The sequence below is a fragment of the Caloenas nicobarica genome, chromosome 3, assembly GCF_036013445.1.
Source record: "Caloenas nicobarica isolate bCalNic1 chromosome 3, bCalNic1.hap1, whole genome shotgun sequence".
Taxonomy (NCBI): domain Eukaryota; kingdom Metazoa; phylum Chordata; class Aves; order Columbiformes; family Columbidae; genus Caloenas; species Caloenas nicobarica.
Genome location: NC_088247.1, coordinates 120,551,496 through 120,575,467, shown reverse-complemented (window position 1 = coordinate 120,575,467; position 23,972 = coordinate 120,551,496). Strand labels below are relative to the sequence as shown.

General features: G+C 39.1%; 1 protein-coding gene and 1 long non-coding RNA gene across 2 annotated transcripts; one reads left to right on the top strand and one right to left on the bottom strand.

Annotated features, from left to right (window-relative positions):
* Nucleotides 1–2,240: 2,240 nt before the first annotated feature.
* On the bottom strand, nt 2,241–18,975 carry PNPT1 (polyribonucleotide nucleotidyltransferase 1). The gene is made up of 29 exons (XM_065632439.1): nt 18,773–18,975; nt 17,638–17,698; nt 17,260–17,334; nt 16,768–16,873; nt 15,740–15,789; nt 15,186–15,249; nt 15,051–15,098; nt 14,241–14,354; nt 13,805–13,991; nt 13,246–13,297; nt 12,698–12,755; nt 12,444–12,540; nt 12,246–12,348; nt 11,019–11,089; nt 10,404–10,440; nt 9,575–9,641; nt 9,383–9,472; nt 9,096–9,149; nt 8,886–8,992; nt 8,206–8,277; nt 8,043–8,106; nt 6,884–6,967; nt 6,338–6,421; nt 5,212–5,318; nt 5,075–5,130; nt 4,507–4,585; nt 4,102–4,149; nt 3,610–3,768; nt 2,241–3,274 (listed from the first exon to the last, which is right to left on the bottom strand). The coding sequence occupies exons 1-28, from the start codon at nt 18,964–18,966 to the stop codon at nt 3,613–3,615; spliced, it is 2,385 nt and encodes a 794-aa protein (XP_065488511.1). The 5' UTR covers nt 18,967–18,975; the 3' UTR covers nt 2,241–3,274; nt 3,610–3,612.
* A 179-nt stretch (nt 18,976–19,154) lies between these two features.
* LOC135987779 (uncharacterized) lies at nt 19,155–22,568 on the top strand. The gene is made up of 3 exons (XR_010606049.1): nt 19,155–19,203; nt 19,793–19,914; nt 22,338–22,568. It is a non-coding gene; the product is annotated as an uncharacterized LOC135987779 (long non-coding RNA).
* The last annotated feature ends 1,404 nt before the right edge of the window (nt 22,569–23,972 follow it).

Here is a 23,972-nt window from a genome sequence, read left to right as displayed (position 1 = left end):
ATCTATGGCTTTTTCCACGTTACGTGGCCTGATCCCCTCAAGGTTTTACACATCGGGCATATTTCTGCCTGCGTGAAAGCTCAGTAAAAAGAAAATGCACAAAAGGAAACATAAAACCAAATGGCCACAGCACTTTGCTGCTTCAGGACTCTGCCACTTGCAAAGTCCCGCTCTGCAAGACTTTTACACACGCTTATTAGCTCTTTGAACCAAGTGTGTGAAACTCAGTCTGACCTCTCCCACTCAAGATTAAATGCAGCACTTCTCCAGATATGCAGAACAAAAAACCACAGCAGAATATTCTGGAGCAAATTCTTCTCTACCGTGGTGAGCAGCTACAGGAAGAGTAGGAGACACATAAGCCAGAACGGGCATAAAAACTGTTTCTCTGCTGAGGCTGTGAAATAAATCCATGACCTTTCCAGACATGAAATCAATGACCTCTGTGGAAAAATGCCACTCCAGAGCACACACAGACAGCACTCCCTTGGGCACAGGGCTCCTTTTTGCACAGAAAAGCATCCAGGAATCACAGCCTGGGGTGTTAGAAATCACAGCATGATCTTGTCATCTATACCAATAAAAAGCAAGACAATTCTGGGGCGCTTTGCCCGAAGAAGATATGCAAGACTTGTCTCAGCAGTTCTGAGATAAATATTGTATTTAAAACCAGGGTAAATACGAGGGAAGCAACACATCAGAATCTCTGCACTGTAAGATTCACAGAAAGCAAAGCAGCACTTCTTCATTGTGGTTTTGCACCTGCCACTGGCTCATCTCTCAGCATGAGCACAAAGCAACAAGCTAAAGCTGTTAAGAGTTCCCTGCTCCTCATCAAACCAAAAAATTTCATTAGGTTAGGTTGCAGACAGAGCAAGTCATCAAATGTCACAATATGGAGCAGCAAGGAGCTCTCTTTTTTTTGTTGTTTTCAGAAGCAAACCAGACAACTCATTCCTAAATCACTGAAAAATTTTTGGAGTGAAATTAAGAGACTGTATCATTCCCTCTGGCATGTAATCCCACAAGTGCAATTACACCAGCTTTTATTATAGTACTTGTAATATTTATTGCTATCATTTAAAGACAGCCCAGTTCCTGACACTTTGTGCCTACGTGAAAATTTCAATTCAGTCAAATCAATGTATTTCTGGCCCTCTTGACCTGGCATAATGCTGCAACTGCCCAGCTTCGCTTTCTGAAGCAATTCCTTTCAATGAAGCTAATTACCTGGGGCAGCAGAGACAACAATTATTATTTCAAACATTAAAAAAAGCAGCTAGAGCTGAGCTCGCTCCCAAGCACTGTGAACCTACCTGCTCTCCGATCAGAGCTGATCCCACCTGGGACTCAACAGCCCAACGTGCCGCCACCAAGGGCTCTCAGGTGGCCCAGGACACCCAGAGCCACCTCCTCTTCCCTCCAGGAATGCTCCGAGCACCACGCGCTGACTCGGTCCTCGGCTCCCATCGAGCTGCTCTCCTCAGGTAGGAGCAGCTGGTTTGTGCTCCTCCCAGACAGTTCCCAAGCATTTTTTTTTCCCCATCCCTTCCCATAGGGCCTAAAACTTGTTACAAGTGTAGAAAGGCAGGTTGACTGTACAGGTTCTGTCACAGGGAAGTAAAGAGTCTTTTTCCTACTTTTATCATCTAACAAACAGAAAACCCCCCAGCACTACAATAGTTGATTTACTGAGACCACCACCTAACACAAACCATTAATACTCCTCTTACTGCAGGTGAGACAATACCTTTACATGAAAGAATAGGATTCTTTTGGCTCTTAAATCATCGACTTTCGCAGATTCAAATGCAAGCATCCTACTGGTAATGTGCTAGCTAAAAAAAGGGTTCTAAAGTTAGTATTTCATGTAGCATTTTAGTAACTAGAGCATCCATCTGTTCTACTACAAAAAGGAGCCTTACAGAAATGATTCCACAATAAAAGACGCTAAACCTTGGAAAACCACTTAGATTGGGGAGGTCAGGTTCTGAGAACAGCGATACGAAATGGAAACATCTGAGCTTCAGTGTAAGGACTTTAACATTTGCCTACATAATTTCATTAACACTACCCAGGACATGTAACAAATGAGATATCAGTCAATTAAGCCACATTAAGCAAGGGCATTAGAATTCTTACTAAGAAATAACAGAATAAAGTCCTCAAAGAAGAGGAAAAGATTGCTAGGGAAAACTTCTTCATTCTTATATGGTGAAAGACAGACAGAAGCAGGCCAGTCATTTCTTTCTTCTTTAATATTTTAACTTAGAATTAAAAAAAAAGGCAGAGCATTTTTACTGTACATTCACATTTCTCCTCTCCCCAGTGCTTTGGTTTTTCTTCCAGGAGGTTCAGAGCCCACTTGCCATCAGGTGGGAAGCTGATTTTCTTTTCATGTTTACATACAAGTGGTCACATCAGAATGGACATCTCTTTGATTTTCAAAGCCTGTACCTCACAGTAGAAAAATAAGCAGTTCTTGTGAGCCTCTGGCAAACGTTTTAAAGTCTAAGACAGACCAGTGAACCCACTGATGGAACATAATTAAGGGTGGAATTCTAACACTCTTAATGAGGGTGTTTTAGGGGAAAGATTTGTCACGTCAATTGTTTAATCCAAAGCAATTATTTTAATCTTAATGTTTTAATCATATGCTTTAAAATTCAGTGTTAACAAACCCAGATAATACACGATGATGTTTCAGCCAGGTTCTTTGTTCTGTCCTCCTTCTGCTCAGACATTTTAGCAAGTCTGAACCCTATGACAGTTATTGATGTATTTATCTAAAAGTGTCGATCATGTTAGAGGTGACACTTCCAAGACTTTATGTTTTGCTCAACATTTCAATCTTGTACACTGACAAGCCAGTAAAACTTTGGCCAACTGTGCCTCTCAACCAAGTATCCAGGATAATTCCTTCTCCTAGGAAATAATTGTTAAATACTTGCTTCTCATCTTTACATTTTTATGTTCAGACGACAGTGAGAAGAATCTTAAGCACTGAAATGTGATCTGCTCTTCAGCCTCTATGCATCTGTGTTCTTAGATTCTCATCTCACCCTTGCTACACAAGATAAGAGCATTGGTTGTTTCTATTTAAAAGAGTTTTTAATCAGTTTGAAGACTTTGAAGTTCTACATCACCTTTAAGCACAAATAGTGTCTATTTAAAAAATATGATTCACTACCATCCACTTGCAGATTCTTGTGCAGACATCTACAGATTCCAGCAAAGGTCACTTGTATTTCCAGGAACTATCATGCCCTTTTTCCTGAAAGAGACAGAAAATACTCCGTAACCAACTAATTATATCAAGGCATGAAATTAAGAACCATTTCTTAAAAAAATAACTCTTCAGTGAATTTTAATTTCTTCTAGTGTTGTGAATCATTCCTAGAATATTGCTACAGATTGCTTTAAATTATCACTGGTGCACTGCATTTCCATTTGCCAGCCTCATTGTGTAACTGCTCTTGATTTTACCATCAGCATTTGCACACCTCTGAAGGGTAACCGTATGATACAAAAATCAGATTGATCCAATTCTTCACACCAGTTGTAAGGAGTGCAGTAGAGAGTCATCTGGAGCTGTTCCTGTGGCCTTACCTGTCACTGGGATGAAGAGGACGACTGTGAAACGGTCCCTCCCACGACAATACTGTTTTTGTCAGTCAGAGTTTTAAGCACAGTCGTGGCTGGTGACTGGAGAATTTTACGTGAAAGCCTCATTCTACCATCCGTCGGATCACGTCCAAAGTATTTAACCTGTTAAGACAACAAACCACTTTAAGACTGATCAACTTAAAGAGCTGGAAATAGTATTTCCTGTGAAAGGTGGTGGCGCTTTTTTTGTCCAATTCGATGCTAGAAAAGCCACAGACACCATTTAGCCTATATTGCTCCATCAAATTAATGTGGTGCCTAGATAGCAAGAGTATGATGCCAAATGAAATGAATTTGAAATTATCAGGCCTTTAACCAGCACAGAAAGGGAACGCAATATGGCAAAATACTTTCTTCATAAACACAAAAAATTCACTCAAATTCTAGACTATGAACGGCAGTTCATTAGCATTTTAAAGTGAAAAAAACAATTACCTGAATTTCTTGTCCAACTTCTAATCCCAAGGCACTAGGATGTTTAATCTAGAATACAGTGTTTTTCAGGAAAAAAAAAATCATCTCAGTGTGATTAACTTTGCAAGGTTAGCTACAAAACTTCCTTCCTTTAGGGATTCGTCGTGTTACACTTCAGACAATCATCCTGGCTCAACACTATGTGACGAACAACAGGTTTTAAATGTTCCAGGAAAAGGGCGTTGCAGATCTAAAGAACTTGGGATGTGTATAAAAGCAGAAACAGTGGGACAGTAGAAGGCAGAGAGTTAGTTTGTATCATTAAGTACGGGGCAAGCGGAGGTTAAACAAAAAGGTGCTGCTAATCTAAAATAAATTAAGACCAAGTAGAAGTGTCTAGTTGATACTTGTTTAAGCATGTGTTACCTTCCTTTGATCAAGCTGTGAATTATGAAGTAACACCGGTGTCATGTTTGGATACAATTTTACCATCACTCCAGAATCTCTGCACAGAAAACAGCATGGTTATTTCAAAGTACACAGATAGATGTCTGGAGGTATTTTACTCTGCATATCGACCTCAAAACAAACATTAGGAAACTTTTCATGAGTAAGATTTTATTTCTGCCTTAAAAAAAAAATCTTATATCAATAATAACATGTCCAGTCATTCTTCCTTAATTGAAAGTGAATGGAAATCACTTATTTCAGGACAGTATATATCCAGAAAGTGCATGTGATTTCAATCCAATATTTGTCTTGCAAAAAAGTAAAAAGCAAATTCCTACCACCTCTCTCAGATACAAAGATGAAAAAAGGCCTAAAGTTTTGCAACAGTCTGGTTAAGAAACAATAATATTTTCAACAGAAAACATCAGGAATTATGCAGGTGCCAATGTCACCAGCATAAGTGGTTATTCTACATCATATTTAGGCATCAGGAATATAGCTCTGTAAAACTAATTTCTACTTCAACTCGGAGCTCTTTTCATACCTTATTTCAGTTATCGTGGCTGTATAAACTGCACCAAATTCCAAATTAACTTCCTGCTGTAGGGGGGGGGAAAAGAAAACAGTAAGAAATTCACAAAATGCAAACTGAAAAAGCTAACAACAGTAGTCTGTCCTTACATCATCTTTGCAGATTTCACCAATAAATTCTCTTGCTTCATGCATAGCACCAGGCGTGGGGGCAAACACGGAATATGTCTCTTCATCCAGCTGACTTACAGTTACACCTTGGAAACAGAATTTAAGGAGAGGATTTAGGTGATCATTGCTACTGTTGCAGCACGCAGACAATTTGCATTCAGTAAATACTTGCATAGAGAGCATCAATTGCCCTATTTAGGAAATGGTGGTGAAAAAGGCATCAACTTTGAATTTGGCAATTAAGGCCAGGCAGGACAAACTACTGTGTAAACAAAGAAAATCCATTTATTCCAAAAAAAGTACCAAGATCAGGAAACTTTGGGCACGCTACTTGCTACCAGTTTAAGCCCCAGTACAGATCGCTCCTACAATGTGACAGTGAGTTGGATTTCTAGCATATGCCAGTGTGAGCACTGTAGGAAAGAGCTCATTGTTCCCTCTTTATCACAGAAAAAAAGCACTTCAGTTTAGAGGAAGAGCAGCTGCATAGATTTGATCTGCACTTCAGCATATTCATGATCAGACTTGCTTGGCTTGACATGATCATTCAACGTAATCTGCAATATTGTCCCTAGATGAACCTTTAATTGTCTCTTCAGTAAGCCCCGAAAAACACTATCTCGTGTGCACCGAACTTCTGGGAATTCCTGCTGCAAGCCAAACTGCGAGCACTTGTACAGTGAGCTCCACTGAGTTCTTCAAAACACACATCTCTTTCCAAGGAGTAGTAGACTCGGTTTGTACTGAGCTTTGGAACAACTAAAGCAGTCTGAAAACAAACACAAATACTGGTTTGCAGTGTGCAGCATAAAGCGCAAATTTAAAAGGACCCTTTTCTCTCCGTAGTTCTTCCTGTCTACTTATGAGGTCGTTGCTGCTGAAACACAGATGTCGGGTTTACAGAGCTGGTCTACAGAACAATTTGGGAAGTTCAAGTTTAGCTACTTACAGGGCCATAAAGACAGAAACGAGATTTAGCAACAGCTGTGCTGGTAATGCCTGTGCTACCAAGATCCACTCATTAAAACCTCACACTAGTAATTTTCATACAGAGAAGTTAATAACACATTAGCATAAATTATCACAGGAAGCAAGAATGTCTTACCAGTCTGTGCTTGAAGTTTTTTTAAATTATAGGCCCCAGGACCAACAAATCTTAACCTTTTTGATAATGGAACGTGGATAGTTTCTGAAAGACCATTTAAAAATACTTTGAAATGCTAAGTATAATAATCTTGAAAGCCATCACAAAAAATAAGTCACATTAATTTAGGTTTTGATCTTCTATAGCGACTTGTATTACGTGCTGAACATTGATGTAATTACATTTAAGAACTAAAATAAATTAAAATACAAATACTTTAAGCCATACCAATACTGACATCTATATCTGTTCTGATTTTGTGGAAGTTTCACATAACTTCAGTTTAATTCTGTTTTCTGGTGTACAGTGAAGTATTACAGTGCTGCCCCACATAGCAATAAAAAAACCCAAACCAATACCTCACCTCAGAAAACCCAAAGACAACCCAAAAGGCAGGTGCAGAAATAACCAACATTCATTTTAAAAAGCTGGTTTAAGTAGCAGCTTACTGTTAAAAAAGATTATTATAAAATATATGCATTCTTATCAAGATACAACTAACATTACCTACAACTGGTCCACTTTCTTTTCTGTTAGGCCTGGGTTTTGCCAGTGTTTGGTTCATAATTTGTAAAATCTCCCTCTTTGCAGCTGTAGAGGTTGGCAGAGAGACAAGAAGGAAGGAAAAATAGAATTTTGTATAAGATTAAAACAAATTTATGCAGCTTTTGTTACAAAGTAGGTAAACATTTGTTCATAAAATCTGCCTCCTGCCTAACTTGAGAATTTATTGTGGTAACTGAAAAGCCATGTAATACGACGTTTGTGCGTCAGTCCAAATCCATTTGGGTGTTTTGGTACCACGTTCCATATTTACCTAACAACAGACGTGTCCTTCCTCTCCCAACTTTCACCAGCCAAAAGTGATCCTGAGGTTCAGTGCACAAATCTGCACTTCAGCCTTTACTACCCGTGTTAGTTACTCACAGGGCAGCGAACTCCCTGAGATGACATCAATTTTCATTTAAGTTCTAAGAACTCGCTGCTCAAGACACATTTAAAAATTGGTCTGAAGTTAAAGCTAGTTTGGAGCTTATATTTAACAACTCGTTTTACTGATGTATTGCACAGTGCAAAGCAAACCTCTTTTTCCCAAACTCACCACATACAGTTTTAATACGGTATGTCAAAAATTTTATAAACTGCCATGGCTTAGTAATATTGTACTTCCATCAGTCAAATCCAAAATACTGCATGTAAATATTTAATATATTCTTCTACACTGATATTTCTTTTTCTCCCTCCCCTCTCTGCTATGCCACTAATTTTATTGCATTTTTTCAAAACACGTTACCCATTGTACTAAACTCTTGACTGTTAGTATCACACAATTTTTGTTCTAATACAAAGTAACCTCCAGGAGCAGCAGACACCTTCACTACGTACAATAATAGGAAACAGGTGTGCTGGGAAGGGCCTGGCTTTTTGGAGGTTGAATGCTCTCCTCTCACACAAAGAGCTGCTTATTTTGCATCAAGTGCCTGTATTGAAGCATAACAGACAAAACACCCAAACCAGAGCAGTTTTTTGAAGACAGCAGCTTTTTTTTCCAAAATGAGAACAAAAAGTATATAACAAATCATTTTTTAGTTTCATAAAACTTAGAATTTAATACAATTTATCATTTAGCATCATAAAATGGGTGGAAATACAATGATGGCCCTACCTGTGGCTTGCTGAATAGCTTCCATTACAATTTTTATTGGTATTCCTGGCAGTTTTAGATCAACCTAATACAAAAAAAGAGTTAAGTTACATCAATATGTAAGGCAAGCTTTTTTAGATACATCCTCAGAGCTCCATTTCAGGAAGATTTAATGTTACAATACCTGCAAGGCAGTGATTCCTTTATTAGTACCTGCCATCTTGAAATCCATATCACCATAGTAATCTTCAATTCCCTACCAGCACAGGCAGAAAGAAAGAAAATTGGAGTAACTTCATCCCAGTGTCAAGTCTCATTAAAGTACATTCTATGTTTCAATAAGCAACAAAGTACTTCTGCGGCCTTGGAATTACTTCCGAGACTCACATGTTTTCCTTCAACCTTATTTTGCTGTTCAGGATTAACACTGTTTCTTTCTCTCCTTATAAATTAAGAGCTTTCACGGTCTAGTTTCTGAACAGCAGATCCATAGCTGATTGCTCATTCTCTATCCAACATATTGTATTTTTCAGTAAATTAAAGTATTCAAGAATTATTAATCTCTTTCTCCCAAGAGAAAAGACAAAATTAATTGGAAAGACAACACTTATAAGAGCTTAAAAGAAATAACTGAGTAATTTTTAAAAAAAGCAAAAAAACCCACAAACCATGACCAGACACTTCATAGAGATTTTTTGAAATAAGGGAGGAGTTTGGGAGACAGAACAGGGAAGATAAAACTATTCAATATTTCCAGTAGCATATGTTCCAGAATTAACTGAGTAAAATGTTACAAAAGAAGGCCATAGAGGGTATTTCACAGAATTAAGCAAAAATAAACCCAACAATGCTAGAAATGCTCACCAGGATGTCTGTCAGCAAACGATAGTCCTCAATATCTCCTTTTTCCAGATCACATTTGGTAACAAGCCCTATTGCTACACCTGCCACTGCACTTGATACTGGAACTCCTAAGTAGTAAATAAAAACATATTTTTATAACCTTTGATCATTTCCAAATCCTATAACACATTATTATATGTAGTTTATTCTTCTAAGTGCCATATTTTGTACCTGCATCCATTAATGCCAAACTTCCACCACATGCAGAAGCCATTGAAGAAGACCCTACAGTTAGAATACAGGGGAAAAAAAAAAGTATTAAACATTGGTCAGAAGTATCTGAAACAAAAGTTGCTAGTGATACTCTTCAATGACAGTTTGAAACTTAACTTGGTATCAAGATTAAAAATGAAATCTACTACCTAAAATGCCTACAACTGAAGTTTTTCAAACTCAAGCTTTTTTAAGAACCCAATTTAGTCTCTAGCATGAGGTTAAAAAGAAGAAAATCATAATACCATTTGACTCTAAGACTTCAGAAGTAACTCGTATTGTGAAGGGGAAATCCTGGGGAATAATTGGTTTCAAAGCTCTTTCTGCCAGTGCACCTGTTTAAAAAAACCCATAAAACTCAAGTGATCCATAAATAAAAACAATCAGACAAAAAATATTAAAACTTACAGCATGGGAATTCTCTAGTCTGAACTTACCATGTCCAAGCTCTCTTCTGTTCATACCGGTAACTTTGCCAATCTCATTAGTTGCATAAGGAGGAAACTACGAAGTAAAAAAACGTGAATACGGAAAATTAACTAGAGGCGCTTTTTCCCCATTTTAAAACACATACTTAGAAAAAAATTCTTTGAAGTTTTGGTGCATCTCAAGGTAAAAACAAATAATAATTTAAAAAAAACAACACATGACTTCTATCAGTCACTTAGCTTGCAAACCAGGACCAGTTCAGGTAATGTTTAGTAAATGTTTTACTCCCACAGAACAAAAGAGAATAAAGCAATTGCAAGGTAGTTGAAAAACAACACACCAAGCTTACTCCAATTAAACTTGTCAAACAACATATCAGAAATCTTGTTTCTGTCACACAGATAATGGAAAAAGATACACCTGTTGCCTCTAGGAAATACTTTGGGCAAGTTCCAAAGGCTGAGAGAGATCTGAGATGTAAAAGCACTTATTTACTACTAGTGTAGTACTTCAGCTGAACATATTAATAGAGTTTACTAAAAATAATAGAGCAGGTAAATCCTGCTTTCAGTAATAATCCATTCTTAAGGAGCAAATCTAACGTTAAGATACTAAAAAGGCTGTATAAAATGGCAATTTACAAATTATCTAGTGCTTTTTAGGAAACCAGCAGTTTGTTCATAAACTACGGTATAAATTCACATATTAGAATTAATAAATTTTAGCAAATCTAGAGATAATTGATATCCTTAGAAGTGACCAATTTCACCTTTGAAAGAAAGACATCAAGCCCTTCTGTGAATCATGCAGAAAGCTGTGACACAGTAAAACTCTCACCTCATAATGCAGCATGAAGTTTTTGTCTTTTATTCCACTGTTAAATAAAAACAAGACCATGTCAAAAAAGAGCAACCAAGCACATCTTACATACAATAGTTGGAGAAAAACACACACAATTATCTGTCTTTTTTTTTTCTTCCCATTTGAACCAAACTTGACAAACAGAACAGCACTTCATGGGCTATGTGCATCCAACCTATCAACAAAGCTTCAAAACTTGTGAGAAATAGACTAAATGAGTAGAATACATATTAAGTTCAAAGTGTGACGATAAATACTTGGAACAAAGACAGAACCAACTTCAATCAATTGTTTTATTTGAAGAGACTTGATATATGGTCATGGTTTTACAGATTCAAGAGCAATTCTCTATTTTCCTTCTCTTGAAACCAGACTGGATATTACTTGTAATACTCTCCAATTTCAAATGTGTGTCTATGTCACCTTAACAAAAAACAACTGTCAAGATGTTTTGAAAACAGCTCACTGTGATTTTACACATTTTTCAGTCCTAATGAATATATATATGCCTGTTGAAGTTCAAGGAACTTTTGTCAAATGTGTTTAACTGCTCATCCTCTTCTCACCACTAACACCAAAAGATACACATACCTCACTGCTGTTGAGATAAGATCCGATTTTACACTTGATTCCATAGAGTCAAATGTAACCGTACAGAGAACCTAAAATAAAAAGACAGAGGGTAAATAAACTGCTCTTAAACACTTCCATCTCTCACAACTCTTACTGTTTATAAAGAACCAAAAAGAATGATTTCAGCAACAAACATGACGCCATCACCTGTCACTTCTGCAAACTTTTTCTTTTCCCTTTCTCGCACAAACATACTCAATCTGTAAAGACTACAAAATCTTACAAGTGACCACATTTAAAAATACTAATGTAATGCTTCTCAACCTGGCAGGAGCCTAGAACAGTTTGTTCACTGAGAAACCAAATGACTTTGAGAGCCAGACGCAGCCATGTTGTGCAAAAGAGCAAGATAGTTTATCACACAGACTTGCAGCATGTGATATTTTTGGTGGGATAAGAGAGGACAACACCAAGAAGTAAATCACTGCAACTACTCATGCACCCTGTAGTAAGTCAGATCAACGGCTGACAGCTATAAAAATACAGCAGACCCAATCTTGAGTACAGTCTTAATTCAAACCACCCAACATCTGATGCTTTTGGCAAAGTTCCTTTTAAAACATTTCTCGGGACATGCACAATTTAGCACTGCTCTACATACCAATGACCCATTAACTGAGTCACCCATTTTGCTAGAAATGGACAGGATTATAATCTGCATAAAAAGCTTTTGTTTCAACAAGTATCTTGAACATAAAAGTTTACACAGAGGGATGAAAAATATATCATTTTGGACTTACCCTATTAACAAGCAATTCTACTTTAAAAGTAACCCTGAACTGGAAAGCTTTCTTCTCAAACCACTTTCCCCCCAAGATAAAACCCGACCAACTGAAAATGTCCCAAATCGGCCAACCTGAACTGAACAAGGAGAGTCCTTACAGCTTCTAAATTTGGTTACTAGACATTCTTCAGAAAGTCTGGAGACACAATAATGCTTAAGTGACTTCTTCTGGGCACATATGCTTAGAAGGTTATCCTAACATCTGTACTGGTCATGCAGCAAGGAGCCAAGCCTTGTCTACTGTCTTAATGGACTCAGATATATTTAATTAAATCTAAACTGTCTTCTAGTTATTACTATTTGAATGTGGAAAAAAATAAAATGTTGCATTTAAATGACAGATACAAATCTTTCCACTTTTGATAAATTAATTTACAATTTCTGATGTTTAAAGATACTACCTGTGTTTGACCTCTCTGAAATAAGGCTGATCCATGGAGCATTTTAAACATGTCCACTTCACATTTGATATCTCTGAGGGAAGTCAAATCTCTCCCATCACACCTAAAGTTAAAAGCACAAATTAGGAGATCAATGGAAATTTATCTTAGACAAAAAGATGAAAGAAATATAATTCAGTAGGAGTTTAATATACTTACCTTCTATATTCATTCAGAACAAGATTTCTAAAAATCTCTTTTGAAACCACATTGAAAGATTCCATGATTTCATAAGGCTCAGCCTCTGGAAATTTTTCTGGGTATAAAAAAAGACATTGCATCACAAGTTGGGAAAATCAGCTTTAATGAACTTTTACTACAATGGCTCAGCCAACAAAGAGCATGCTGTAACTTTAAGTAGTGCTAGCTCCATTTAAGCATTCTCTAAATATTAAGAAGGCAGAAAATAATACCTTTCAGCTGTTCTTCTGTTTCAAGCCTTATTTTGTTAATGGCTTCATCTCTAGAAATCTAGAACACAAGATTTGCAACCAGTTAACTCTACAGGACAGAACAACAAAAGAGGTTTGGGTTGTTGTGTTTTTATCTGGTTTAAAATTCTGTAGAACTCAAGGAATAAGGACGAGGATTGTCACACAAATTCAAAGATGAATAATCACAGAATACCAGGTTGGTATTCTTCCATGGGGAGATTATTCCAATGGCTGATTGTTCTCATCCTGAAAAATTTCCCTCATGTCCAGTCAGAATCTCCCCAGGAACAACTTGTACCCATTACACCTCATCTTCGCCATGGGACTCCTTGTAAAAACAGAGTCTCCATCTCCATGCACTGCAAACAAATATTCTGGTAGATAAGAATTTACAGAACAATTTATCGTTACTATTGCAAATATACGCAGAGGAGAAGAGTTTTTATTAACACTAGCTTAAAGAACTAAATCTTACTAGAGTTTCATTATGATATTAAAAACAAGTATATCACATTCGAGTTACTTACTTTATCATGGCTAGAATCTGTGAAGACCACATAGATCTTGTTAAAAGCAAGTCTTTCGGAAGAAAAAAAAAGAATTTTTGAAAACACAGCTTAAAAAACAGTTACGTCATTAGTTTCTTTTGAGGACTAAAAGTTTGCTTTCATTAGCAGCATGAAGCACTAGACCGATATTTATAAACATGGCTAGATCCAGCTCTCCTTCCTGCCACCTCTCTGAAATGAGTTCTTGCTTCTACAGCAAGGCCCATCCAGAACAACATCCTGATTCCCCTCATCACGATCCCACGAGAACAGCACAGGAATTTAAAATACTTTCACTGGGTTTTCAGGGGATTTGCTTTGCCCTGTCCTTCTTCCTAAGCATAAAACAAGAAAGCTGAAGGCCACATTCATAAGTTCCTACGGAAAACGCAGTAATTTTGAACATTCAAAACATGCTATTTTGTTAAACAAAAACCCCAAACTAGCTGATCAGAGCTCATCGAATTAAATAATCATTAAATAAGCATTTTGAGTCACTTGACAGAATTTAGATCAAACTTTTTTGTTTTGAACTTACTTCTTTGCACATTCCACAATCTCTTCAGGAGCAACAAATAACTTCTGGACAGTTCTCTTGACAACACCCTGTTCTTTCATTAATTGTTGAATTCCCTGGATGATTTGCTGGGTGTGCTTCACCCCTACTTTGATGGCATGACAGAAGTCTTGTTGCAGTATGTTCTCAGCAGTTGCTTCCAACATAACTATCAATGGAAAGTAAAAAATTAAGTAAATTACTATTTTATTGCTCAATAGCAATCTAACTCAACTGAGGAAATGGAGATCAACATAAAACTACATAAATATCATGGATTTTACTTTACCTAACCTATTACTGTTGTATATTCCTACTATTGTGTAAAAATACAAGTTACAAAGATTAGGAAAATATCTGGAAAGAGGCACCTACATGACTTTCAATGACTCAACATATTAGTAATTAACCTACTTACCAACTTGACTTTGTGGAGCTCCAGCAACAACCAAATTTAAAGCACTAGAAGACATCTGTTTTCGAGTGGGATTGATAACAGTTTCTCCATCAACCAATCCTACCCTTACTGCACCTACACAGAAAATCCAGAAAATTATTATTAGGTAGTTCTTTAAGGTGACATTTAACTTTGAAAATTATACAGTTAAAATAAATAATTAAAGATATGGATTAATTTTACAATATTAGCCTGTTAGCTATATATTAAGAACAAAACTGTGAGGCAAATTTATCTATTAGTGCATTTCTTTTGCGTAGTATTACTGGGCAGGGTGTATAATGTCAAGTAGCGTTGTATAGAAGACCGTAAAAGTCAATTGGGTTTTTTTTCTAGTTATTTGAGCATGTTTTCTAGAAAAAAAAGACAGGTGAAAGGAAAATACAGCTAAATATTTCTTCTTGGCTAGATCGTTCCCAAAAAATACTTACAATGAAATAAAGCTCTTCTTGAGTTCCTGGAGAAAAAGTATTCTTATCTAGCTATTTTCTAAACAGTGCTTTTCGAGACTAAGTTTCTTTAAAGAAAAAAAAAGTTATTGTCTCTATGCTAAACTATTTCTGGATTATAAATCTTTACAGAAGTATATTCCATCCAGGGAAAATAATCCTTAAAAGTGCAATAATCCTATCTATTGTCAAATTATTTCCAATACTTGAAACAAAAGGTAGCGTGATTTAGATTCAGATTCTTGTTAAAAAGAAAGCATGAACTGTGGTCTGAGTTTTCCATTATGTTCAAATCATCCATAATATAAAAATATTTGCTTACCAATAGGACCATTCCATGGGATATCAGATAATGCAAGTGCTGCAGAAGCTAGAATGAAGAGATTAAGAATCTGTATCAGAAAAAATGGATCACGTGAAATCTCACACAAGCAATAATTTTTAACAGTCCTCTCACCTCCATTAATTGCCAGGACATCAGGATCATTGACACCATCTACTGCTAAAAGATTACAAAGGATCTGGCATAAGATAAAAGACAATGAATGATTTTGACCTATACATTTTTATTAGCTGTCAATACAAAGCTAAGGAAATTAAAACAAAACATTCCCCATATTTATACCAACCTATACTGCAAATGAAAAGTTTGTTCAGGTATTTAAACTAGAAGGCTCACAAAAGAAACCTCGCTAATATATAACATCATATAACATATACTACTAGCCTTCCTTTCCTCTGTTGTACAGAGGATTTTTGAATTTTGTTCCTGTATCCCTACAACAAAATTTGGAAACTAGCATGTAATAAAAATAATTTAAGATGAGGAGATGATAACTACAAAGCAGCATTACACTATTAGACTGTTTTTCAAAGTGTAAACCCCTCCTGGATGCTAATGACAATTGCTTGTCTTAAAACAGTGCTGATATCCTGTCAAATTTTCATTGGACAAACCCAAGTTTGCCATTCTGAAGGTATCTATAGTTAAGGACAGTGAGTGTGACCTACCTGTGTATCATAAAAGTAGCCTGCTGGAAAGAGTGGTCTGATTGACCGATCTGCAAAAGAAATAGTCAAACTCTAAGATATATTTGGGTTTTGGTGGTTAATATTCAGTTTATCTTGTAATAACCCCACAAGCAACTGCCAAAATGGCTGAAATGAAAGACCCAAACAAACACAAACAAAGAGAAAAGGCAGAGAACCCAGAAGGATAATTAGCATGACATGTAATCAACTCTAAAATTTCAATAGCACTCGGAGTAAAGTAAGAGGTATTTGGGCGAGCATACCCGCTGTCAGGTAACACAAGGTAAAAATACTCAAAGTCTTCTATGCTTTAGGATACAAATAATCTATTAAATAGTATTTCACCAGAAATACCTTCAATGAAGGGACATGGTGGTCAAGCAAAGCAACAAAAGCACGCATGTTCAAAATCTTGCATTATTTCCATGATGCGCACATTTCCTGTTTGTTTTATTTCAGTCTGAAGTGTACAGGACTCTATGTAACACCCTGAGCCTTACAGGCTGTTCCCTCTCCTAATTCTTTTTGTTGCTGTCCTAAAATGCTGATGTATTTGACATCAGTTTTATATAGATGTTGAATTTGAAGGTGTTATCTTATTAATGAATGGAGACAGCCACAACAAAGGTGACATTTCAAGCAGCCTCAAGAGGGAGAGAATGAGCGTATACCAATCAGCAGGGCTGCCTCCTTGTATTTCAGAGTTTAGCTCGGTTCTCTGTGCAGCTGCAGAACTAACATCTCTGCAGTTAAGATGAGATCTCAATACTAACAAAAGTGACAAGATTTCTCACGATCCAGTCTTATATATAAAGGACTATGCACACAGCCCCAGCTGATACATAATTTTAAAAATCAGTACTGATAAACCAGAAACTACAAGTTTGTTTTCTTCTGACACTACCACAGAAACAATCAACTCTGCAAATAGCAATATAAATTACTGTCTTTTCGAACATTCAGGAGGATATTACAAAACACGTTGTAAATAAAATGTTTCAGCCTACCTATTACTCTGCTTGTAAGAATTTCTTTATCAGTAGCACCAAGTTCTCTTCTTAGATAGTTTGTAGGAATTCTTCCTGCTGCAGCAGCTTTCTGACGATAATCAACCTTTTAAAAACAAAACAGCGATCCCTAATACAACAATTACTTATTTCAGAGCCACAGAATCACTCAGGTTAGGAAAACACCTCAGTGCTCTACAATCCAATCCCCTGCTCAAAGGGGGATCATCCAGCTGCACTTGGATGTCCTTGTACACAAAGTTCATGAGGCTTTTGTGGAAAGCTTTGCCGAGGTCAGGTTGACAACATCCAGTGTTCTTCCCTCACCCATGTTAACATTTTATCATGGACTTACTGTGAAGTCCAGGGTCAGTAGAGTCTGATATTTACATTCCTCACTCCCCCCGGCATTTTGACCTTCACTATTTAATGATTCCTACTGCTAAGGTGACCACTGATTACCACAAAACTAATGTTGACATTAGTACTTACCACTAATGGCATAAACTGAGATGCAGAAGGCTTAGTTTTACTGACTGCTGTGACCATGACCGCCGTGTCACCTAGCTGGGTTAGAAAAAAAATATTGGAATGACCTGCAACCAAAAGATTTTCTGAAGTCCTAAACTTATTCACCAACTAAAACTCCAGCACATTCTTTGCAGAAAACAACCACGTAAATCCATGCTCCACACCATTATTTCTGCTTTTAAAACAAAATGTTTTTCCTACAAAACACAGTTGTACACCCATTAGAAATAAAACTGCCACTTGAGGCTGTTTCCTTTTAATAGGCTCTGATGTCCTAACAGTGACTTCAGATCCAGAAATTTCAAAGTCGCATAAATTTTAACTTCTTTTTTTTCTTACCTGAACAACAGCAGATCCATCAGCAAACTTAGCAAGTTTTCCAGAAGACAGTTCCATCTTTCTATCAGAGAGAAACAATCTATTACTCATGGCAAACCCCAATTTTCAGTAACTTCTGCATTCACCTACGGCACCAACTGTACAGAATGTGGGCTACAATTCATATCAGAGACAAAAATCTTCATTAGATATGAAAACTGAAACTCTTTGATCAAAAGTGACCAAATCCCCTTAACTTTAATGTGCTTTTGCCTCAACTGTCCTGCTTCTTTCACCTTAAAGCAAAGACTTGCAGCCGCATCAGCTATCACCTAAAGTGACACCTCAGGCTTAGAGGCGAAATGCTCTGCTCACACTGGAAGATGAATCACTCACCGGTTCAAGCTGGGCTGTAGAATCTTGCCTCTAGAAAGGGCAAGTACGCCCCTGCTGTACTCTCACACCCACAAAACACTTTTTACCACCACAGCTACTGAATATTCAAAGAATCATAGAATCATTTGGGTTGGAAGAGACCCTCAAGACCACAATATCCAACCATAACCCAACCTCGGCACTACTCCCTGTCCCTGAGAACCTCATCTGCGTCTGTCCAATCCCTCTAGGGATGGTGACTCCATCACTGCCCTGGGCAGTCTGTTCCAATGCCCCACAGCCTTTTGCGGGAAGAAATTGTTCCCAAGATCCAACCTCAACTTCCCCTGGCGCAACTTGAGGCTGTTTCCTCTGGTCCTGGCGCTTGTTCCTGGGGAGCAGAGCCCGACCCCCCCTGGCTCCAAGCTCCTTTCAGGCAGTTCAGAGATCAGGTCTCCCCTCAGCTCCTGTTCTGCAGGCTGAACCCCCCAGGTCCCTCAGCCGCTCCCATCACACTTGTGCTCCAGCCCCTTCTCTCTTCCATTCAGGAAAGGGAAGGAAACACAAACACACCCGCTCCGCACCCGCCGTGACTGAGGAACCGGGCCTGTGTGTCGGTGACAATTTCTCCTCACGTTCGTTTAACCCCCACCCCGGACAGCCCTCCCTGGCCCGTGGGGAACCCCTGCCCAGAGCCGGTACCGAGAGCCACCCCTCAGCCCAGCCTGAGGCAGCGGGGAGCACCCGGAACGCCCCCCCCCCGCCCCTCGGAGCCGCTCACCTGCCCCCCACCTCCACCGTCACCGCCCGGGAGGGCCCGGGCTTGGCCGCAGCTCCGCGGGCGGGCACCAGCCGCAGGACACGCCCGCCCGGCAGCCGCAGCCATCGCGCCGCGGCCCCGCCGCCAACAGCCAAACGGCCGCCAACGGCCCAACCGCCCAGCGCGGCGCCACCACAGCTCACGGCGGCCGCCATCGCGCCGGTGGGCGGGAAAGGGCGACCCCAAGGGTAACCGCCACCCGATTGGCTCTCGGCGGCGGCGGGGGGCGGGCCGCCGCGCAGTAAGCTCGAAGGGGATTGGCTCGCGCACCGGCGGGTTGGTTTCGATTCCTCGCGCGAGCGCCTCCGTGCGCCCCCTGCTGGAGCCCCGCCGGCTACGGCGGCTGAGGAGGGACAGGCGGCGGCGAGCGGGTGCCTGCTGGGAAATCTGAGGTAAAAAGTGGCAAAAAAAGCTCCGTGGCGGCCCCTGGATGGCTTGGGAGCCAGCTCAGGCTAAAATTTTGGGCTCACCAACCCAAGCAGCGGCCCAGACTGAGGGAGAGGGCACCAATACCAGAGCTGCTGGCGCCCTCCCGCCATTGGCGCCTCAGGTGACATTGTGGTGCCTCAGGAGACCGTGTGGCACCTCCAGGCCTGCAAAGCTTCGTTCGGCTGCCCCAGGGCCGGCAACCACCACCTTTGGCTCCGTGTCGCTGCTGACTGACAGCAGGTGCAAGGCCTGGTGTGGAAAAGTTATTACATGTTACACAGTCCGCCAAAAATTCAGGGCCCTTGCTATAGGAGCGTGGCTGAACAAGTCAGTGCCAGCTTAAACTCACACTTGGAAGGAAAAATACACGTCTTTGCAATTCTTTTGCCCGAAAGACCTTGCTCTGTATCTCTTGTTTTCAAAACTGAAGCACTCCCACAGGAAAACCCCACACCTCAAGAGTTGTAATTAAGCCCCTCAAGAGTTGTAATTAAGCCCCCTGAATCTTTTTAGTAATTAATCTTACAGCTGTATTAACCATCAATCCCACAGCAGGGTCTGGCAATTGGAGCACAACAACAGCGTCCAAAGAGTCATGCCAAACCTCAAGGCCACACTCATCTCAAGTCACCGAACGCATCAGTTCATCGTCCCATTCCTCGCTTTCCTCCTCGGTAAGGCAAGAATAGTGATCCTTAGCACTCTCCTAAGCCAGGAACAGAAAAGTATTCTTCAAAGTGCAAGAGGAGGGTTAAAACAGTGGTTATTGCTTATCACAAAGGCTCGCCAGGTAAAACATTTGTTGTGCTGGTACATGCTAAGAGTGCAACAATGTTATGCTTATGAAACAGTAATTTTGTTCGTACATTAATTGTTCCTCAGACAGATTATTGCTCAGTCAGTTGTATAGTGCAAAAGAGGTTGGTAATTACTTCATTATTATTTATGTCTGTGAGCATAAACAAACAGTAATGTGGTCACGGAGATCTGATCACCCCAACTGTGAGATCCACGCAGGATTGAATTAATATAAACTGTCGTGCTTCATCCTGAACTCACTGTCAGCTGGAGTCAACAGCTTAAATTTGTAGGATATTTAATTAAAAAAATGCCATTTATTACTAGTTTGGTTCTAATGCTATTTTTATATTGCTTGTTGTTTACTTAACAGGATTTTTCTGTTAAAACTGCATTTATAGAAAACAGATTAATTGGCTGGGAGAAAAGTCCAAGTAATAATTTTTCTCCTGTGCCAACATGTTTCTTATCTTTTTGGCAAGACACAGAAGAAAGAAATAAGATGAGCGATCCAGAAATTTAGGATTTGGCCTGGGCAAAAAGACTTAACTTTATCCAGATTAATAATTCATTGGTGCAGTTTTATTTGGTACAAAAATACATTAGGTGGCAAAGCAAGAATGTTCACCACATTTGCCTGAATTCACACTTGCTTTGCCACTGACAAACAGGGGATTGTTTGGAAAGATTTGTTTGTCATTATTACTCATTAAAATTGCTATCCTCTAGCTCATGGCAAATAACTGCTCAAAGTTCTGTATTGTTATAAAAATGAATTTCATTTTGCAAGAGTGATGAAAGAGTGATTGGAAGCTTTCATACAACACAAGAGACATGAACAACACAAATCTTGCCTTCTGTTAAACACAGAAGGTGGTTACTTAGGGCTTTTAACGCCTGAATTCAGTTGAGGAAGCCAGCATACTGAAAGCAGAGAATTCCGTGGTATAGGTGGAAAGCAAAGAAGAGACAGCAGGGCAGCATTTCACCAAGAATGAACACAAAGCAATATACATTAGACAGACTGATGTTGCAGAATTTAGAAAGAAGCGTAACAAAGGTCTAGAGGAATCTGTAAGGATGGCTTAGGATCTTTCTATCATTCACTGTCCATTCGCCACAAAACACAAAACCACACAGAACTAGTGTGAAGAGTATCAACAGCAACCAGCATACAACAAACACTTTTGCATTAGCTCCAGATGTCTGACACTTGGTCTCAATAATTTCTGTGTGAAAGAAACCATGATGTTCTGTCCTCAGCAACATTACACAGTCATAATGTGCATTCTGACGTTGTTCCGAGATCTTAGAGAAATGCCATAACTTTTAAACTCTCAAGAAGCAGCCATACAAAATATATGCTTCAACCTTAAAAAAAAAGCCATTCATCCACATTACTTGTACCAAAGAACGAATTCTGTAGCTGAGATTATGTATGGTTGTAAAAAAAAGTCCAGAATAAACAGACAGAAATATTTTTTAGATGATGCTTCTAAAAATAATTATTAACCTTGTTATTTTTTCCACTTGAACATGCATTAGGAGAGTTAAACAGTTTACAGAACAGCAATGAGCACTGAAAGTAGATCTTTTGACTTAAACCAAAGTGATTAAATAGCTCTTTCCACGCTCACCAAAATGAGAAGCATTAAGTGTATGTGCTACATAACTGTTATGGGCTAATGAGTTATGGCCATACCATGGTAACAGAAAAAGGATACAAGAACTCTGATTTAGTTCAAGATACTAGGCAGTAAACCTCATGAAAAAGCAAAAATATCATGCATTTATTCAACAAGATTTTAACTTTCTCTCTCTCTTCGTTAAATTTTTCTCTGGTATTTTTTTCCACTCAAATCTATACTCAGTTTAACCATTAATAATAATAATAAACACCATCCAAGAACACACGTCACTTTAATTTTCCTATTCATGTTTCCCGCATCTAGTTTGGGATTAAGATAAGAGACATTTTTCTTCTCAACTGCTGCTTATGCACAACAGATGCCTGTAAACTGGCAATAAACCTCTTTTCCACTGCAACTTCGAAAGAACAGCTCACAAACCACCCACCAACATTTCAGTTGGCAAAAAACCACTGAAAAGGTGTTTTTCCAGTCCTGTTCAGCACAGATGCTCCATTTTTCATACTACACAACACCACACTCTGCACATAGAACCCCATACTGATGAGATTGCTTTCTAAAATGAACCTCTGCAAATACTCTGATTCAGGCCTCACCTGGGGAGATCACTTTACTGACTATATTTCCCATTATTGTCTTCCCAAAACAAGACGGAGGGAAGTGGATGGTCCACGCGCCATGCTCTGAAGACCAGCACATTTGGACTCTTTCTTGTCAAGAGCAATAACAAGCTCCAGAGCCAAGGGACCTCTGCTGTGAATGCCCAACCCACAGATGTTCAGCAGTCGGTAAATAAGGGCGAATCTCGGCTCTGGTGACAGCACATGTGGAGATAGATTTCTCTTTGCTCTTTTTTAATTGAAAATGTCTCCATCCCGAGTCCTGAGGACATGCTGAAAATGCTAATTAAAATTTGTACACAGTCTCCTAGGACTGAAACTGCTCCCAAAATCTTTCTCCACCCTGAAGTCAGATATCACCCAAGCAGACTTCTTCTTTCCTGGTAGCCCTGAGGTTGGGTGAGCCAGGTTGCCCTCATAGCAAACCCCATAAAGAGGGAGCCTGGAGGTCCAAATCTTTTTCTGGGGAGGAGATTGTGCCCATCGTGCTGCAATATGAGGCAAATCTGCCCCCAGAACAGCTGTCCCAACCACCACCAGCTCCTTTTCCTGTATTTCAGTCTCTGTAGCTGTGATTGCCACTATTTACCTCATTTCTTGCCCCATTCAGAAGGGCAGCACTCACAATACATGCTCTGCTTCTTCTGGCTGTGGCTTTCTGCTTACCTGGCAAAGTTATTCCTGTTGAAAGCAAGAGGAATCAGTTGGAAATTAAAACAAACAAACAAGCAAAACCCAAACCCAACCAATATCAAGGCCAGTGTGGATACCTGCAGCTATTTGGCATAAAAGCCTTGAGCCTGCCAAAAGCTTTTAGGATCCATCTTTGGTACCTCTTTTTTGTAAAATGGGATTTTAGAGTAAATATTGATTTGCTGTATTTGAAAATTTAACCTCCGCAATAACGTACAAATGCAAATTTCTTAAAGAACATCACATTAGAAAGCTCTGCTATGACCATTTCAAGTTCTCCCAAGTCAAACAAAACCTGTGAGCTTCTCCTTGGAGACATTTACTCAGAGGAGCTGCCTTAAGAAAAAACACCAAATTCACCAGGTGCTTTCTGCTCTTTGAAATACCCAAACAGCTCAGATGTGTCTGTGTGTCTGTAGAAAGCATTGACTAAATATATCTACTCAACTTCAACAGCTTTAACATGCTTTGGATCATTATTCAAGCTTACAGGAGACCAGCAGTGGATTTTGAGCCTTTCCTAGCAGCCTCTGCAAGACTGAAATAAAAACTTTTAATATCTGCAATGACATTGCTCCAAGTCTTTATGCTGTATGACTTGATTTATCCCATGGCAGTTATTAAAAGCAGGCTTGTCTTTCAGTGGCAGTTTAAGCAACTCCATTTAGGGCTCTGTGTCTCTGCCCCATCCTCTTCAGCTCACTGGGTGTGCTGGTGCAAGTTGTGGGGAAAACTCACCTACGTTTAAGTTTCCCAAGTCGTGTGAAGGAATTAGTTATGATCCACTTAATCTCAAACCACTTATTTATTTTGGCCAGGATACATCACTCAATTCTATCCATAGGCCATTCCCCATCTTGCAGCTAAATAAATATGTCACTTAAAGCACTGCCTCCCTGGGAGAAAGCAAAACATTTTTTAAAAAGCCACATACATGTGTTAAAAAGTTATATGTACACATTTTAAGCGAAT

Coding starts and splice junctions, on each gene's coding strand:
- PNPT1 (XM_065632439.1), bottom strand. CDS start 18,966: ATGGCGGCCGCCGTGAGCTGTGGTGGCGCCGCGCTGGGCGGTTGGGCC. Junction 9,150..9,382: donor TGAAGTCTTAGAGTCAAATG/GTATTATGATTT, acceptor TTCTAACTGTAG/GGTCTTCTTCAATGGCTTCT. Junction 3,769..4,101: donor AAGTTGGACAAGAAATTCAG/GTAATTGTTTTT, acceptor TTGTCTTAACAG/GTTAAATACTTTGGACGTGA.